At 33.1% G+C, this 20923-nt stretch overlaps 1 protein-coding gene across 3 annotated transcripts in view; it reads right to left on the bottom strand.

Annotated features, from left to right (window-relative positions):
• The window catches only part of KIAA0825 (KIAA0825 ortholog), a 192860-nt gene that overhangs the window by 147336 nt on the left and 24601 nt on the right, over positions 1–20923 (bottom strand). For all 3 annotated transcript variants that reach the window (XM_039335690.1, XM_039335692.1, XM_039335691.1), the window contains 7 exons: positions 18044–18208; positions 11861–11955; positions 9639–9866; positions 8338–8603; positions 7140–7290; positions 6082–6272; positions 3063–3245 (listed from right to left, as the gene is read on the bottom strand). In XM_039335690.1, the coding sequence (XP_039191624.1) occupies positions 3063–3245; positions 6082–6272; positions 7140–7290; positions 8338–8603; positions 9639–9866; positions 11861–11955; positions 18044–18208 (1279 nt within the window). The remainder of the gene's footprint in view (positions 1–3062; positions 3246–6081; positions 6273–7139; positions 7291–8337; positions 8604–9638; positions 9867–11860; positions 11956–18043; positions 18209–20923) is intronic.

Here is a 20923-nt window from a genome sequence, read left to right as displayed (position 1 = left end):
TTTAAGATTGACCAATTATCCCACAAGAAATTAAAACCCTTGCAGTTTCATATATCCTCCCATTCTTTTCATGTGAGATGAAATGCTTCCATAGAAAAAGAACAGTACAGAACCTATTTGATTGAAATAACTATAGAGATTCTCAATCAGAACTGAAGAAGCTTCTTGGATGAGAAGTGAAACATTTCAAGGAAAAAACCAAGGAAGTCCAAATTCAGATAGCTTATTTTCATATGCAAATTATCATATTTTGTGAATCATGAAGTGATTGTAACAACATGCTTAATGATTATCAAAAAAAACCACTAAAATTTAGGAAGAGCCCCCCTATTTTGCCAAAAATATAATAAACCTTTAGAAATAACACCTGAAGCATATCCAGACTTTAAAAATAAAATAGAATATGAACAATGTCATACTCAATAAGCAACATTTCTGCACGCAAAATGCTGAATGTCTTTAGTTATGTAAACGCTCAGTTTGATCACAATATATGAAGTCTTTGTGAATGCAATAAATTGCACAGGCTGGTTCACTACCATTTCCTTTCTTTCAGTTAAAGTTTGACAGCTAATAGTTCACATTTGAACAAATGAAGCAATCCAACTCCTCTTTAAAGCTCCCAAATTTCCATATCAATTATCTATTAATTTGAACGGTGACCAGAAGAAGCCAGAAGTGTAAATCCCTGAGGATATAACATTTCCATCTTCTCATCAACAATCAACTGTTTTATATGGCTTATATTATTTAACCATTAGGTAATAATCGATATTCCCTGATAGTAATGTTAAGCAAAGTACAACATGTCAATTTTTAAAAAGTTTTATCAATATTTTCTTTTCCTTTATCCTCTTATATTATGTCACTCTACTAATAAAAGGAAATTTTTGTCTGGAAGAATCACAAAAAATTCTGTAGCTTGACACGCTTCAAAAATGAATTAGAGCCAAACTGGTCACTTTCTTAACGTTATTTATTGATTGTGGCAAAGCATGCCTCAGTTCTCTGAGGAATGGAAACTGGCTATCAAGAGCATGTGTAACAGGATGTTAGATGTATTATTTGTGCAAGTATTTATTAATCAATAGTAACAGTTGCAAAAAAGTAATATCCATTGGATTTAAGTTTAGAAACAGGCATGTTATCTTGTTCATCTTAGTCTCAAAGGAAATGCTGCAACTTGGTCTCTAAGATCGTGTACCTGGTTTCATGCCACTTAAAAGAAAAAATATCTTTTCCTGCACTGCAACAGATGAGGACCATAAAAACTGTATATGTAATATACCACAACATATAACTGAGAGGGAGAGGGAGAGTCACATGTTCTTTTAAGGATGGTACAGATCTGGCCAGATATATTTGGCTACTGTTGATATAAGTTTGTTTTACACAAATAGTAATATGAAATCTTACTTGTTATATTTTTATACCTTATCTCAAGGTTTCTAGGATTTTTTTTCTTTTCTTTTTTAAATTTATTTTTAATTTTATTCTTTTATTCTATTCACAAACATGTAGAAATCTAGTTTTTATTATATCTTTTTTTATTTCCTTATCTATTTCCTGTTCATTTTTACTTTATTTTAATTGTTACTCCTTGACTCTTAAGAAACTTCCCTACACAATTTCCATGTTTTCTCGTGGCACTCCTTTTTTCCTGGCTTATTTTTTTCTGACTCTTTCTGCAGCAGCAATCTCTACCAGACCACCCTGAGAGCCTCTATTTTTGCCAGTGAACAAATTTTTGCCAGCCAAACTTACGTCCATATTTAAAATTTTGGGGTTCTATCACTTACTTAACCTGAAATAATGTACAGTATATGAGAACATTGTGGACATGACAACTGTAAGAAAGTCACCATCCTCTTTCCTTCATTTCACACACACACACACACACACACACAGAGAGAGAGAGAGAGAGAGAGAGAGAGAGAGAGAGAGAGAGAGAGAGAGAGAGAGAGAGAGGCTTTTAGTTGTATGTTACAGCTTCCCAAGGGAAAAATAAATAATAACCATACAAAAAATGGGGAAACAGGAAAGAAAAAAATGTAATGTAATAATTTGCACAGATGAAGGGAAAGTATGAATTCAAAAAATTTTTGGTGAATATTTGTCCCCAGTCTGTGTGTGAGAGGCACAATGGCCAGAGAATGTTTGTGTTCTGGCAATTTGAGTTCTTCCATCACCTGACAGATGAGCTCTGATCACTTGCCTCAGCTCCTGCCAACCTAGCAGTTCAAAAGCATATAAATTCAAGTAGATAAATAAGTACCACTTTGGTGGGAAGGTAACAGGGTTCTGTGTTTCATCATATGCTTTGCCCTGTGGCGTAATGTCATGCTGGCCACATGACCTGGAAACATCCGGACAGTGCTGGCTCAATGGCTTAAAGAAACAGAAATGAACATCACCCCCTAAAGTCGGCTATGACTAACAAAGTAAAATTCACAGGGACTCCTTTCCTTTACCTATTCTATGAGTAAGGGAGAAGTGTGTATTTACATTTCTTCCAATCTAAAGGGCTCAAGACTGAGTATACACTTAGCAGCAGAAATATATATATATTTATTATTTCAGATCTACAATTAAAATATTTAAGTTTTCCCATCAAGGGATCCACTGGTTATATACAGTATACATTTCTCCTGCTTATTTTTTCTTATATTCTTTTACTTTGTTTTGTTCTCTCAGTCTGTATTTTGTTTGACCAAATTCACCTTCTTTTGCTTTTTTAAACTTCTTTTTAGAAGTGTTCTCTCTATTTTACCCTTGTCTAAATGACTGCATATACAAGGCCTATTTGCCTAACCCCTACAGTATATGCAATGTAAACAGCTGAGTCAATTACTGCCAGATAATTCGCAACTATTAACACATAAGTTAATGAATTAGGATTTAAAAACTGAATACAAATTAACTATCCTTACTAAAGTATTGTTGTCCTTAATGGAAGAAATCAATACTTGGACTTTGGGGCTTTATTATCATTAAACAAAGAGAGACAATTGTCACTCCTACTATAAGCTAAATGTATGTTAGTCTTGACGCATCATACTTACTTGTACAAATTCTCTAGTGGTGAAGTTAAAACAAGAGCAGCTGCAAGTAAATTATTGCAATATCTGTGGATATTATAAATACGAGGATTTCTGTCTTCATGTGAATCTAAAAGTTCTTGCATGGAACCACAAACTGACCACAGCATGTTTTCACAGGTCATCAGGATTGCTGTGACATCTGTTCTGTAAGAGATAAAATAAAAACTCTGGAAATAATCTAACAATATAATGCAATCCATAATCGTGACTTATTTGCCATATTACAAAAGATATACTTTTTATTCTTAAAATTATCAGGACTCTTAGGCAAAAGTAAAGAAAATGATTATTTATTTATTTATTTATTTATTTTTAAAATTTATAAGCCGCCCCACTCCCGAAGGACTCTGGGCGACTAACACTAAAAAACACATAAAATATAACAAAACAACAGTACAAAGACGATCATCCAGGGGTCAGGTTTTATAAACCCCAGGCCTGCCGGAAAAGCCAGGTCTTAAGTAGCTTATGGAAGACCAACAGGGTGGGAGCGGTCCTAATCTCCGGGGGGAGCTGGTTCCAAAGCGTGGGCGCCATCACAGAGAAGGCCCTCCTTTGAGGCCCCGCCAAATGGCACTGCTTGGCCAACGGGGCCCGAAGGAGGCCCAGCCTGTGGGATCTAACCGGACGTAGGGAACTATGAGGTAGTAGGTGGTCTCGCAAATAGCCTGGCCCTGAGCCATATAGGGCTTTAAAGGTAATGACCAACACCTTGAATTGGACCCGGAGACCAATAGGCAACCAGTGCAGCTCAGGGAGGATAGGTGTAACGTGGATGTATCGAGTAGCCTTTGACTTACAAACATTTGTTTAGTGACCAAAGTTGCAACAGTACTGAAAAAAGTCGCTTCTGACAGTTTTTCACACTTATGACAGATGGTCACGTGATCAAAACTCAGATGTTTGGTAACTGGTAAAACTCATTTAAAAACTGTCTTGCTTAGCTATGGAAATTTGGGGCTTATTTGTGGTCGTAAGTTGAAGACTAACTGTAAAATAATATAGTAGTTGTTATAAAGCAACACTTCCAGAAAAAAAAAGAACTAGAATCATACTCAGGCTTACTTCAAACAATTCACTAGCAAAATTTAATTAATATAGCCTCTAATATTTGTTTTATACACATGGATCACCTTACTTCATAAAGATGAAAAGAAAAGCAATTTTCTTGTATACATATTGAATTCTGGATCAGAATTATTAATTGCTAACATTTATTGGGTAAAATTTTGCTTTTATTTTAAAAACATACATTCAACAATATAATTGAATTTGCCCATTGCATATATCTGTTGTCAGCTGAAGCTGTTGCAATGAATGCAATCAACAGTTATTTACATTTTAACTCTGTTCAGTAATGGGTGTCATTTCTTATCACTGTCTCTTAAAAATTTTCAAAGTCAATACTAAGTATAAATATGATACATAATATTCATCTATCTCAGCTATAGATTATAAATTATTTAATTCTATGTTTGCTTTGCGATTTTAAACACTCAATTTTTTAAAGATATTTTCAAATGCATTTTTTTCCTTCTTCTATTTCCCTCTTCTTCTTTCAATCTTATCCAGTTCGCCATAGAACACAGTACTATGTTAGGATGCCTACGTCTGGCTACCACAAGTGTAATTTGCAACAGTCAGACCATATATTTAGATGACAAACTGTATCTCACTGATATAACTGGCAAAGGTCTTATTTTAAAACAGCAAACATGAGAGCAAAAGTACATATTTGCAATCATCTCTTTAAAAAGACTGAGTGGCCGTAATATGTGCCCTGATAGAGAAACATCTGCTGCTGCCTAGGATTGAACTCTCAATCTTTCAAGTCGGAGGCAAACGTCTTCACGTCTAGATCACTATGCTGCTCATCTTTAGCATACAGTAAATTTATATATCATTTGGACTGCTTGAACTCCTGATTTCTTCCACTTGACAGGAGCTCACATGCTGCTGCACTCTGGACCAGTTGCAGCTTCTGGATGGTCTTCAAAGACAGCTCTATTTTATTGTGTATTACAATAATCCAATTAGGAGGTGACTAAGGCATGAGTGACCATCAGCAAGATTTGGATAGCTTCCATCCAGTCTCCAGCTTTTGCTGCTTTGGGAAGGTTGCTGAAAGGGCAGAAGGTTTCCAGCTGTGGCATGCTCTGGATGAAGTAGATTATCTGGACTCATATTATTCAGGATTGAGGTCTATAGTACTGTGAAAACATTAGTTGCACTGATTGCTGGTTGACTTCTAGATGCAATTCCATATTCTGGTTATCGCCCATAAAGCCCTTCGTATGTCAAGGACCACTTATCTCTTAATAGTTTCTGCCCATCCATTATAATCAGACATAATAGGCACGCTCCAGGTCCTTTCAATTAATCAATGTCATGTTATGGAAATGCACCTTCCCTGTTGTAGTGCCTGCCTTCTGGAATAGCATCCACCATACAAGAGATCCATACAACTCCTACTCGGATGATATTCCAAAGATTGTTGAAAGCTTAGCTTTACCCCTAGGCTTGATTGAATGGTAGCTGCTAAGTCCCTATCATTTTTTTTAACAGTTTTTTTTTTGTACTTGTTCCTTCAGATTTTTCTTTTTTTAAAATTGCTTTTATTTTTTAACAATTGCTAATGTTAAAAAATAAAAATAAACCACCCAGAGTCATCTCAAATTGGACACCCTCAAAATTTAATAAAATAAAAATAAGGTAAAATAATCTTCTATCAAACGTATGATCAAACATTTGGCTATTTTCCTTTATATGTTTTGATTTCAACAGGATTTTAATATGTTATTTTTGTTTTAATCTTTAAATCAATTGCCTTTAAATTATATATATATTTTAAAAAAATATGATTTTAATATTTTAACTGTAACACTGCTCTTTCATTTCTAAGAGCTGTTTTTGGTTAAGAATATGCTACTGTTGCTTCCTATCATCTCATTCAAAGTACATAATTTTGCTAAATTATTACCTTATTTGTGGTGTCCTTCTGTAACTGGGCTGGGCCTGAAAATATCTGCAAGCCAAAAGTGCTAATGATTCTTCCAGCACTTCTGTTAGAATCTCCTGAGCTAATACGGGAGGTAGAACAGTCCATAAATCATGTTGAAGAGAATAGCAGAAATAATGCCACATATGAATAGAGAATGAACATCTTTCTCCCTGGCAAAACAACCAAAGATTAAACAATAGAAACCTATTTTTCTCAATATCAGTTTGGATTCTCTCAATAAAATGCATTCAGACCGAAAAAAATCTGCTGAAGAACAAAAGATGCTGAGTTAAATTCCTCACAATATTTAAAACAGATTTTGACTTTTAAAAACCCAAGCTTATACTTTATTAGTTAGAAGTCAACATTTTACATTAATCCAAATAATAGAAATTTGAACTACTGTAAAACATTTTTTCTAAATTTAAAATAGATTGCCAGTACTAAATTTGTAGTGATTAAAATGTGTCCAAACGCCAATTCTGCAGTGATGAAAGTAAATTTCCCTGTAAAAAGTAGGAGCTATAGGACAGATGCTCCTATTTATGTTTTTGTTATTGAGAATAGTTTTCAATGCATCTGTTAGGAACTTAATATATCTTTAATTAGGTTTCCCTAAGTCACTTACTTCCAAATTATGGATTCTTATCCACCAATTATTGAATTATGAATTAGGTGGTTCAGATAATTCACCAAGATGGGGAAATGATTAGTAAACAGTATTCCTAGCAATTATACACACATACATATATTATATTATACATACATATATTATACTATTCCCTTTTTAACCTGGTGGAACAGTAGAATCACACCTAATGCAGAGATATAACAGGATATCTGGGAATAAGAGGAAGTTTACTGGTGTCTTAGAACCATTAAAAGATACATCAGGCAGGCAATTAATAAGTGGATACAATCTTAAAACCTCATTTTAAATTCATATTGTTTTGCATCTGTTTTTCAAATCAGTCAAAGATAAAGAAAAATAAACCACATTTGTATAAAAATGAAGGATAATAAAGTTACTTTCATACCTCATAAAAAGCTTTATTGTCATCCCAATAATGACTCTCAGCATCCTGTAAAATGCTTGTAACACACACTTGTATGCAATAGTTTGTAACTTGAAACTGAAGAATGCTGATCAGTTCCTTATATTGCTGGAGAAGTGCTAAAAATAAGGGCCTGTTCAAGTGCAAAGATCATAGGGAAAGATTTAAGAACCCTGCTATAAGGAGACAGCAATTTACAATTCTACAAATGGCTTGGATTATTAAATAAGCAATTATCTATTAATTCCACATTAACTTTAAAATCTGGTTTTCATTACATATGCTCTTTTGAAAATACATGTAATTTTACAAAACTATACTATTTATAAGGTTAGACAAAGACTTAATAACGAAAAAAGTACTTAACTAAATAATCAAATATTCATTTTGCTGTTATTAAAAGACAGTCTATTATTTTACCTGGTACCTCTAAATAGCAGGGTTATTAATGTATAATTCATTTTTATTCAGAATGGCAAAATTTTAACTTTACACTAATGTGAATTTAAAATTAAAATAAATATTAACATTGTAACACACACAAACACAATCAGAATAACAGAATAAGAGTTGGAAGAGACCTTGGAGGTCTTCTCGTCCAACTCCCTACTTAGGCAGGAAACCCTATGCCATTTCAGACAAATGGTTGCCCAGTCTCTTCTTAAAAATTTCCAGTTTTGGAGCATTCACAACTTCTGGAGGCAAGTTGTTCCACTGATTAATTGTTCTGTCAGGAAAATGCATGTCCATGCATGTGATATAAGTTTATATAGTATATATAACACACACTATCTCATTCAAAGAGGGAACCTCAAAACTCAGCTTTCAGTCCCTTTTATAATTAACACATCAAAGGAAATTACAAGAGAAAAATTGATTGGGCAGGACAAAAGTGACCCTTCCTTTGCACAGAAAATTAGTTACATGGAGTTAAACATGTCAGCTGATATTTCTTAACAGAAGGAACCTATAATATGCTTCTCCTGCCAGATCTGATGAGGTGAATAGATGTAACTAGGAAGAGGAGATCCCTCAAATATCCCCCAAAGAATACTTCACATTTAAATATCAACTCTCAGTTTTAGCAGAAATATCAAAAAATTAAGCAGGATAGATCATAAAGGAAGTTGAAAGAAAAAAATTAAGGAGAACACATTGTTATCACTGAAAAGAGACTTACTTTCCACAGTCCACTTTCATTACATTTTGATACATTTTAAAATGCTGATATACATGTACTGCTGTGGAAAGAATGGTATATAAGTTCTGAAGTGGAGCTGTTGTAGGAACATCTTTACTTCTTTCTTCCAGTCTGGTCAAGAGAGTTGTTGCCACTTTGCTGCAAGCCTCTATAAAGTTTGCCTTGATTTCCTGGAGAAATTCAACTGTGCATGCCAGAGCCAATGGAAGCAACATGTCAAGAATTTCCATGATGTCAGAACAAAACTAAGAAATATAAATGTTAGCATTCGGTTATTTTTATTCCAAAGATTTTCAATGATACACAGGGCATTTAATGTATACTTGACATGAAAACAAATTAATTCTGAAATCATTTTATTTTCTGGCACTAAAAGGTAAAGGATGAAGTGCAAAGAAATATAATTTGGAGATATTAAGCACATTTTAAAAAAACTGGGATGAATTCACAATTTAAATTCATATCACCTGTGGCATTCTTTTAACAGAAACATGTCTGATCTGCAGTTGTATACATTAATTTCTAATCAATGACTGAACAGACAAAAATTAATTACATTCAAATGGACAATATGCCAAGCTTATTAAACAGGAAGAAACCTGAATTTAAGTAAGTCCTGCATGGTAGCAATTTCTCCAAACTTGTAAAAAAATACAACTTCCAATTGAAACAAATTTTAGCAATTTCTGCTCCCCAAATGATTATATATGATACATACATGTGTGTGTATGTATGCATGTACATACATGCATACATACATGGCTGGGAAGAGAAAAAAAGATAGAATCATGAATGAGGCAAGAGAGAGGTAACTGGCCAGTGAAAGAAATAGACAAAAAAGATCTATTTAAACACCATGAAAAAAATTAAATTCAACATGCAAGTGGCCTTTATCAAGACAGGAATAATCTTCAAAGGCATCCAGCTTTTCAGCAGCAGTTTTATAGTAGCATTTCTTTTTGTTTGTTTTCTGTCACTGTGAATAACACTCCTCTATTTACATCTAATGATTTGGGAAGAGGGAATCTACTGGGTAAATATGGCACATCTTTTAAATCTTAATTCACTCCATTCAAAGCAGAATCTATTACGATGATCAAGCAACTCCAGCATACTCTAAGATGCTTACAATTGTAACTTACAACTTACACCTCCAGTTAATTTACTGTTGAATAAACCAGACCAATGATGGTATTTATGGGTATTATTGACTTTATAGGTAGTTCCAACAAATATAATATCCTATAGAATTTCAAACTTTCATATTTTCAGATACATGCCTTTGAAATCTGTTTTGGTTGCTCTTTCTCATGGATGACTCTCCAGGATTCATTCATGTTTTCTACATTTACAAGACACATCATATAATAGGTAGCTGAAGACTGTTCATTTTGTTCATGTTCAAGAATTTTATCAGAAAAATCTTCAACTGCAATTATTAAACTGTGTGCTACTGAAGAGGACAGATCTTTAAAAACATTTCTCCATCCAAACTCTAGCATGGTAGACTGAAATATAAATGTATACAATAAATATTTAACATACAAATGTGCAGTTTCAAATATCTGTGACAGTTTTAAACATCTATCTGGGTTATCTGAAGAGAAATGACAGCATCAACAAATAAGCAATTACTTGTGTATTTTTGCTATCCACAAGAAAGCTTATTCCTGGGAACTTGACAGAGGTCAAGTCTTAATATTGTTCAATTAAATTTTGGACCTGGCTTGGAGAAGGAAAGGAAAAATCAGAGTTAATTTGAAACATTAAAATATAATATGGCAATTTTTTAATTGTTTTATGTGTTCAGTTTATTAGACAACATAGACATATTTTAATATCCAATGGCCATACCCACATTCCACACAACTTTTGAAAAGGAAAGGATAATGACTGATTAGAGTACTGTGTAATTGAATTCCTTTGGATACTGTATGGAAAGTAACTAGCTTTCTAAAGTTTGGAATGCAAAACTTTAGAAAGCTAATTACTTTTCATAGTATTTGTTTGACATTAGAATTGACTCCTTAATTGTTTTTCTTCTATATTTCATTCCATGCAGTAAAATTGTTTTGCTGACAGTCACACTGATTATATGAGCTGCTTCAATTGAAATGTATTTTAGCCATTATCATCCACTGTAGTTGCTTTCATTCAAATTAAGCTGGAACATATCTAATTAACTTGGGCCTAGAGCACGGGTGTCAAAGTCGCCATGTCATGTGACGTTTTGCAATGTATCGCAACTCTTTTTGCATTGCCGGCAATGGTATGATGAAACCTGCCCACGGGCCGGCAGTTTGACACTCCGGGCCTAGAATGAAGAGTTTTCTAATGTGTAAGCCAAGTATAGTCTATATGATACTGATGTTGAACAAAGATAAAGTTGAAGATGGAGATTGCTGTAGTGTGTACATAGACTGTATCAACCAAATCATAGATATATGAATAGTTATTAAACAATCAAGAGAGGAGGCAGTAAATTAAAATCAATAAATAATATTGGTTGAGATTCAAACTACTACTAACTACTAGAGCTAGTTTTGAACTTTGTTTCTGAAATAACCAATTAATTTTAAAAGGATGAGACTTTTAGCAGCATATTGTAATTAGCATATCATTCTATCATTCAAAGACAACAAATCTGAATACCCTTAATTTTTTCTTAGCCATGAAATTCATTTTTTTAATGGTAAAATATATTTTTATCAAAACTCAATACATTTGATCCTTTAACAAGTCTCATACTATTATAAATACCATATGATACAACAGTATTCAAACTTGGATACATAACAAGCTTTAAATTTTCATCCTTAAAAATTTAAAATCTTGTTTATCTATAGTTTAAGCTATATGAATTATAGCTTATAATTATTTCTATAACCATACAAAATGTATATTAAAGTTATTGAAATTTATTTAATATTTTCCTCAATGTGACAGATCTGATAAAATAAGATAGTCATTTCTATACCCTAAAATTTGGTGTATGGAATTGAGGGGAGACCCATTATTTCATCAACGCTTTTACGTGTTCAAAGCAAAGTTAGCAAACAATTGCCCTTTTCCACCAGTTTTACCTTGTGATAGCATTAATACCAGAAGTTTGTTTTTGTGCCAACCACAAGAAATATATATATAAATATCTTTTATATGTAGGACAGTAAGCTGTACATTAGTATAAATTGTGCAAATAGGAAAGAACTATCTCAAATTAACAAAGTAATATACTTCTTAAAGTCTTTTTTGTTAATTTCTTAAAAATTAACAAAAACATGGGAAAAAATTTCTGCATGTTCTAGTAGAGCTAAAATGGCTCAGCAAATTGTTATATATTCTCAAAATTCATATTCTCACTCGAGCTTAAATTATTAATTGTGCTGATATTAACATCTACATACAAGTGATTTGTAACGAATATGTTAATATTCTATACTGATGCGTACAGAGGAAAACTATCTCTCAGAATTAAAGTATTTTTAATTTTTATTTAACGCACCTTTTTAACCTTAAAGATATGCTCAGGAAATTCGCTGGATTCATTTTCTCTACTGTCCCCTGTAAAAAGCTTCCCACAAGTTTTTTTCAGAACTCCTGCAAAATATCGGTAAAATATAAGATTAATTTTGAGAAAAAACTTCTAACTTACAAACTTTTTGAAATGTTAATATGATCTATAAAGATATTTTGAATTTAATTGACAGCTGTTAGTAAAACAAATACTAGAATGGCCTCTGCATACAGGAGAAGGCTCTGTTACCAGGGATTGCTAGCAATGCAAAATGGGTTTTCTGGCAATCCTTGATATTTGAGATTAACTCTATCAAATTTAGCTGGCAGATTTCATATTTATAGAATATTGCAGGAAGTGCTTTCCTCACAAAACATGAATTTCAAGCTAGCACTCCCTTTCCTAGATCTTCTCTCGATGTCCAAAGAAAATAATTAGCAATATTTAGAATATAATTCTCCTTTTCTGTTGCTGTTTCTGGATATTATTTATCTGTCTGGCTTCTTGCTACAACTTATTTATCTAAGGATTTTGCAAGATCCTCAATCATTTACCAACCTATTCACAGCAAACACTTGTGGCATGATATGAAATGCTTACTGAACACTTAAAGGCAACAGAATCAGAAGTCCTACTAAATAGGCTCTCAAACAATCTCGAGTGTACCCAAGCTTCTTCAATAGGAGATTCTACTGGTGTTTGGGAAGATATTGATGCTGAAATTCTCTCCCCTCCACTCACACAATATAAATCCTCTATAGAATTTGCACATATTGAAAGTGTTCCTTCTTCCCCACCCTACCCCCCAATCTAATTCAAGATTTTCAGCAGGGACAGAAATGAAGAAATAGTGAAGAAGAAAGCAAATGTAGAAAAGAGAGTTGGAAGAAAATGAATAGAAATGTCAGCTTTCCAGCACCATGAATTAATTATGCAAAATATTTTTTTCTGAAGAAATGTACCCCCCCCAGATTAAAAATGATTCCCACCTGGGGTAAAGAACATAAGAAACAACCATTCTGGATTGAAATAGGTTTTTTTCCCATAGAAACCTAAAAGAAATTCTATTGCCACAAAAATAATATGGTTTGTAACTACATGTCTAATCTTGCAGTCACTGTTTTTATCATGGTTGGGCATTTAACTTGACATTTCTTCCACAATAAAAAATTACGAATACAATATTTTAGAAATAAGAAAGGCAATAAGCTTCCAGGAAGTATGAGGACTTATAACATGATCACTTGATTGTAAACCTATATTCTTTCCTATGGTTTGGTTATGTAGAAAAATTCTAGCAAGCCTATTAAACAACGTCTTATTGCTATGTTTTGAGTAAATGTTTTATTCCTCTATTACCATGTTTCCTAAAAAATAATATTTATGATTTGCTACAGTATTGTTTTTAGGATCCAGACAGATTCTAAATGTTAAACTGGCTTCAGCTGAAGGAATTAAAGCAAATTAATACATCTAAGCGCATTAGGTTTAACAAGTGATTTATTTACAGATTTCTTCTTAATCTACGAAGGAAAGACTGTTGCAAATCTTTCTATCTTCCTGAAGCAATGCTTGAAAACTCTTCTTGAGAAGTTTGCCCAGGATGATTTCAAAGAACTCCAGTGGAAAAAGCTATTCTTGGAGCTCATTATCAGATCTGTCTAAAGTTCACCTTTCTCAGACAAATGGGGGAAAAGGTGAGAGGAAGATGAAAAGTACGTTAGATGTTTTGAAAATCTTTAACAAGAGACCTCTGAAATATCAGAGGAATGAGAAAGCATATTAGAAGGGAGGAAAAACATTATTTGATCAAATATTCCTCATTTTTAATACAGATGTTCTGCTTTATTCTTGATTTCTATTAAATGTTCCAAGTACCTGCAAAAGATCTTATCTCCTAGTACAATCTTATAAAGATTGTACTAGGTACAGTAAAATATTCCAATAATTTAATTGCAATGTACATTTAGGAGAACAATGGATCAGCAATTAAAAGAAGCATTCTTCTTTCTCAGCGGTGACCAAAAATAATTTACCAGTCACATTTTCTTCCATTATCTGCTAGTTCTAGGAAAGCAGAGTCAGGAAAGACACACCATTCCTTTCTTAGAAATATCTCCCAAATCTTTGTCCAAAGAACAAATATAAAATTTTGAGCGATGTTGCTTTCAAGATGAAAGAATTATTTTTACTTTATTGTTAATTCAATCAACTAGCTTAGCATTTGAGAAACTTTATTATTTTCCGAAGTTCATTGATTCATTTAATCAAGTATATTCATTTTTACATAACTGATTATATTTTTCAGATTAAGTTTTGATGTTTTTACATTTTTATTCATATATATATATATCAGGATACCAAACAAACCAATACTCCTTTTTTCTACTTTTTCAAGAGCTATGAGGTGTGTTGAGCAGAGAGAATGATAAAGTTACCATATATTTTTGTATTTTTTTGTATATCATATATCTTATAACGCTGTCATTTACTGTGGGATTACCGTCAGAGAGGATTAGTGGCTTGAGCTGTAACTTTTATTTTCATCTATCTAAATTGACTTTCACAGCTTTCCACTGTGCAAGCTGTCAAAGAACTTGTCTAATGGTAGCTCCAAACAGTGTACGCAAAAGGGTATCTCTTTTCTTCAAAGTTCTCTCTCTCTCTCTTTCTGGTTCATAAGTAACTTCCTACCAAAAGAGAATCTGCAGAAGAGGTTACATCCAAGTTATAACACTATGAAAACATATGAAGAGAAGCCCAGGTGGTCACCTTGTAGATTTCCAACATGGAAGCCTTCGACCTCTCCGCCCAAGCAGCAGCTACAGTTCTAGTGTAATGAGCTTTACAAACCCTGGGAGCCACTTTAGCATTAACTATGTACACCTCCCTAATACAGTTCCATAATCATCCAGCTAAGGAAATCTTGAAAGTTATCTGACCCCTCTTAAGACCTTCTAAGACTACAAACAATCTGTCAGAAGATCTGACATCTTTGATTTTTTTTAAATAAACCCTAAGTGTTCTTCTTACATCCAATTTATGCAGCCATTGCTCTTTGTCATCACTTGATCTAGAGAAAAATGATGGCCAAGAAAACTTCTGGTATAGCTAAAAACCAGACATTACTTTAGCAAAACTAAAATGAAAGATAAGGAATTTTTAAAAGAACATTTTAGGTTTTTAAATGAAATTTTACAAACACTGTGTACATCAAATGAAATATACGAATGCAATAATCTAAACAGAGAACAGCTAAACAATACCATTTTCTTTTTATTTTTTGGTAAACTAACTGGCGGTACAAAACAAAATGAAGTACAGTGAGGCAATTCCATAAAGATGATAGATACAAAAAGGTTCCTTGGGCATTCTTCCCCAACCCAATGATCCTTATTACCAATAGGTAGACAGAGCTATGTGTATCATATAATCTGTCTGTTGACTGAAACCTGTAAAAATAGCCTGCTACCTTTCAGGTCTGGCAAATGGCATTACCCCATCACCAATACTGATGTAAAATGTATCTACCAATCCAATTTGTTTTGATACTAATGTTCTGGAAGTTCTGACTAAAGAAAGGAGCACAACACTGAGGAGAAATTGCCAAACTTTATTCAATGATCATCAAGTACCTGCTTTCTAAGAAAGAGGGACCTTGAACAATAGACTGAGAGATGGGAATTCTTAAGGATCTGATTCATGAACATCATTTGAGCAAGTGAGATAAGTGTTTGCACAAAATGTATTTTTTTTTATTATAAAGCAAAGCCGTGGCAAGACAGCCTGGCTACGGATTCCAGTATTGATAGAATATTGAAATAAGCAAACATGTGCTTGATTAGAATGGCATACTTGCATTTCTCATCTAGTAAACAAAGCTTCGTCATTGAGGTTGCTTCCTAGAGGAACTTTTAGCTAAGATGTTTTTCATTGTTTTCCTTCTGATAGGATTAAAAGGTTATTTTGGCTGTGGAAATATGATCATTTTGGATTACGCATTAGCCTAGGACTGGTTGGGGTAAAGGAATGGCAGAGGGAAATGGGAAAACAGTTTTCAAGGGGGGGGGGAAGCAGAAAGAGAAAGAGAGAAGAGTTTGAAGTTTCTTTTATTAATTTTTTATCACAACTAATTTAAGAGGGGGGAAATTTAACTTTTATCTCAAGTCAGCAAGAAATCAGCCCAGTAGCATAATTTTCATATAGATCTCCTTATCATCTATTTCTATTTTATTCAGTATTTAATTAACTCATTTCAAACAACCCACTGTTTTACTATCTTTTAGTAAACATGCATAGAAATGTCATGGTGTAATCAAAATAGCTACAATTTTGTACCATGTATTCATATTCCCATTTGTCCGCTACCAAAAGTTTGCTACTCTATTTCCTTTTCCTATGGACTGATTATTTTTAAAACCTGTTTTCAACTCATGTTTCTCTGAGTAATCAATGAGTTATCTATCAGGTAATTTTTCATTTATCTATTAAATATTTTAATTACAATAGTAAAATCGAATAAAAAGTGAAAGAAAGAATAGAAAGAAAGAGTACAAGGTCCAAACACAAAAGTAGAACATAAAAAAAAGTAAAGAAAGAGGAAAAAATATGCAAAGAAGTGAATTCCAACTTTCATCACAAATGTAAACAATTTTTGCAACTCTTCACCCTCTTATTTACACAACTAATGATCACTTCATCTGATATCCCACTCCTTATCTGTAGACAAATCCAAAAAGCATCATATTTTAATCCTTATGTCAACAGAAAGGATTAAGGATTACTAGAAATAACAATATATATTGTTTTAATCTTGATCAAATAAACCAACTCTATATTCCTTTGATTTACTTCTTACAATCTTGATCTATATGTAATCCATTCAAGTAATGTCATAGAATTTAATTTCTTTTCATTCTTCGTTGTCCCTTCTTACAATACTCTTCAAATCTTTAATAAAACTCTTTTATAAATCCAATATAAAAAATTATCCAGTTCACTTTCTTGTTTTATTATTTGTATTTCCCTTTTGATTTTTGAAGTATCATTGGGTTTTTTTGTATGGCCAATGAGACATGTTTTTTCATGTCATTCTCATGACCTGTCATTTGTAGATCTGCTTTTAATGCCATCTTTGTATGGTCAAATAAAATTTGTTCCTCATCTGCCGTTTCTTCTATGACATTTTTCGGACTGTCCATAGAAGCAAACATTGCTATTCACATAGTTGCCATTTCATAGGTCCCAGTTAATTAACTGTCAATAAATAACAAAAAGCTAGATAAGACTTTCATCTTAGAAAATTATAAATTGATTAAGGGTCCAGATAAATTTGGAATAAGATTTTGGAATTAACTATGAAGAATCATTTATAAATAAATCCAAAATCCTATTCCAAATTTAACTGGATCCTTAATTTATTTATACTTTTGTAGGATCATGGTCTTATTTAGGTTTTTGCTATTTATGTCATTAAAAAAATTAAATTAAAATTTAAAATCATAAAATTATGATTAAAATTTTATTTCAATAAGGACTGAAAGTAAACTAACCCAGTTGTCAATCCAATGGACTCTAATACCTTAAAATAGTTGACAATAAATTTGTAATGATTAGAAAGAAAAGTTTGCAAACTTAATATCCTTTAAAAAGCATCAACCATGGTTGTCAACAAGATGGCTATTTTCATTGTCTCCTGGTGCTGAAAACCCGGCAGGGACAACTGTCTTACAATTTTGCAAGAAGCAATTGTTTAGAACACATGTAAGCAATCACATAGCTTTCCTTATCCAGTGAGATTTTGAAGAGCCGATCTACTCACTGGTTGACTGCAATTGTTGGCTCTATGTTTTGCAAAATCATCTTCAGTTTGTCATTTTTTCCTCTGGAAGTCCATATCAGGTAATTTTTTCATAATGGATCACATGACATTTTATTTATTTATAGAATTTATATGACTATCTCATATGTTTTAGGCAGCATAATTCTAGCAATTAGAAAGGAAAATTAACCATCAAGAACAAAATACTTCAAAGGACTGTATCAAAAATAAGTTGACATTATAGGATCAATGAGAATATGTTATTGTTGTTTCCCTTATTATATCTATTGAAATTCTACAAATCAATTATTTGAAGAAAACAATATATGGAAAATATAACCATACATTACCTTGAGTAGTTTTCTTCTCAGACATACATGCTAACAGTAATCCTGAAGATAGTTCTTCAATATTTTCTTCCATCAACAAAAATGATTTTATAAGTTGGGAAAGGCACTTGAGTTGATGTAATGTTAAACACTGGTTCATTCCTTTTCTGGAAAGTTCCTCAGCAGCTATAAATAAGGAAAAAGAAATTCAGATTCATGTGTCACATTTGTTTCCTAGATGAACTTTTAGCTGAAATCTTTTTCATTGTTTTCCTTCTGATAGGATTAAAAGGATATTTTGGCTGTGGAAATGTGGTCATTTTGGATTATGCAACAGCCTATATCATTAAATGCTATATGGTGCAATTAATTTTTCTGATTATTTCTAAAAATCAGAGATAGAATATGTGCATGTTTTATGTATATATATGAATAAAACAGAAAGCTGTTCTGACGTTCGTGAAAAAAAATGTTCAGTTCTTATGTAGGAATGTCCAGAAATTAGAGCTATTTTTCAGGTTTATGATAATAAACTCTAAAAAGGATATAGCTCGTTCACAATATTTTTAAGGGATTATTTACAAGTATAATAGTATGTTAAATTTTATTATTTTAAAAATATTAAGATGCTCTCTAATTTAGTAAAAGAGACAAAATCTATAGAAGATGAAGACAATGCTTTTGGATAGCTTTTTGGTTTGGAAAAAATGCCTATTGTTGCATTACCACGAATAATAATCTGCAACCAGCAGCGTCTATTTAAAACTCATGTGAAGGACTGAATCAGTAGTGTCTTGTATCGAGAACACCTGATTGTATCATCTGAGATCCTTTAAGTAGTACTGATAATAATGGCAATCATAAGCCGTTACTAAGCATCCTTGAATAGCTGTTATGGAAATACATTCTATTCAGCCTTGAAAAATTGCAAAATACAGTGGCTTGCCTCCTTATCAGTCAAATAATTTGGAGGACATTCAAACTCTGTTTTTTTCTCATATTGGATGCCGGGCTTTGGTCACAGTTGAATACAATATGTTAGTTACTATTTTTAAATTGCTGTACACCCTGGATCAGTAAGAACAGAGAAAATAATGTCAAAAACAATTTTAAATGCCAAAAATATGAACAGTATTTAGCAACATAATATAAATCAGTAAAAATGAAGACTTCAAACAGAAATCTTTATTCTTCTAATGCCTTGCAAAACAAAAATCAAAATTACAAAAGGAAATATGCATCCTTATTTCAGTGTGGTAACATCAATTTATTGCCTGGAATCTCTATTTAATTTTTGGTCTTATCCTTATCCAAATTATTTCCTGTTTCTTTGAAAATGATACTGTGTATAGATTGCTTCTCCTTCTTTTACATTTATATGAATGTTTTTGATTCTGCCTTGATATGACTTGACTCTTTCAGCCCTGTTTAAGCCTTTTTTATTCTGGTCTGACTAATTGCAATTTTGTGTCTTAGTTACTTGTAAGCTGTCAATGACATTATCTCAATAAATGACTTCCTTTATATTTCAGATTAAAGAGATAAAGCTTTTATTATGACATGTCTCAAATCAGAGATTTCATGATTCCATCCTCAACTCCCAGGAGATAAATATTTCAGTACATATTCCTGTAGTTGTTATACATTCATTAAACACTGGGAGGCAGTGTGTTACTGGTTTCGTCTTTACTGGGACTTATCAGTCACAAGCAACCATCCTAGCTAATTAAAAATTATGTTTCAACCCCTCTACTTGGAACTGAATCCATGAACCATATAACTCCCTTCTTATCAACCTAAAAAGTCACTGTAGCTTATAAAGGTAAGTGTGCTGCATATAGCACAAGAGCTTATGAATTTGATACCTGGCAGAAAATGTGTAATTTATACAGTGTAAGATTTTTTATTATACTGAATTGATTTTATTAGGACACATTCTAATTTCAATTATATTTATTTTTATTTACTAGTGAATTTGATCATGTTTAATATTACCAACTAATAAGCATTAATTAATGGATGACGAAGAATTCACTAGAGGTAGATAATTTGAGGAAATTTTTATTGTGTTCTAAAACTGTTTATCCCCATAAATATATATTAGGAAAAAATGGAACTCCTAACAGCGGAAATAACAATTAATTGTTGTCAAGTCTTATGGAATGTGTTAGAAAAATGGGAGATTGGGGAATATAATAGAGTCGTTGAGGCCACTTGGAGATTTATCTGTATCGTCAGGATCACCCGAGTAGTTGCAAATGGGTGTGGAGCCTTCTTGGAAATGCTGAAAGGACTGTTGTAGACAGAAGATAGATGATGTCATGATCTTGCTACAATCTCCTTTCTGCTGGCCACTGGGAAGCCTGGCGGCACGGCTTGGTGCGGCTACACAAGGAAACTCCAGCGTCTCGGACTTACAAGTGAGTTTCGGCACTCCTCAGGTTTTAGTGTGGCAACAGGACAAAACTCAGCAAAGCGCTGAGTTCTTTTCGCATGGGTTTGTGGTGCCTTCCCGAGAATGGCTGCTCCCCTCTGCCTTCCCATTTCCCCTTAGCTAAGGGACGCTTTGGCATGGGCAGCTGGGGAAGGGGAGGCCCGGCTTCTCTCAGGGAGACAAATTAAGCGCATGTTGGAAGGGGAACTTCTGAGTCGGGGGCAGCCAAAGTTAGTCCTCCAGCTTGGGAGAGGAGCTCCTTCCTTTCTGCATGGAGCAACTCCTGCCTCCCATAGCAAAACTCTGCAGGGGTGAGAATTGCGGAGTTTAGGCGATGAGTAAAATATGCAAGATGATTGAAAGCCCTTCTTAAGATTTTAGGGGGGCAGTGGAGGGGGAGAAGGCGACACGGAAAGTTTGGTGGACATTACTAAGAAGTGAGCGAACAACTTCAGTTCCAGAATCAC

The sequence above is a fragment of the Crotalus tigris genome, unplaced genomic scaffold, assembly GCF_016545835.1.
Source record: "Crotalus tigris isolate CLP2741 ecotype Arizona unplaced genomic scaffold, ASM1654583v1 scf7180000017646.2482762, whole genome shotgun sequence".
In the NCBI taxonomy this organism is placed as follows: Eukaryota; Metazoa; Chordata; class Lepidosauria; order Squamata; family Viperidae; genus Crotalus; species Crotalus tigris.
Note: the sequence above shows the minus strand (reverse complement) of the source record. Positions and strands in the feature narration are given on the sequence as shown.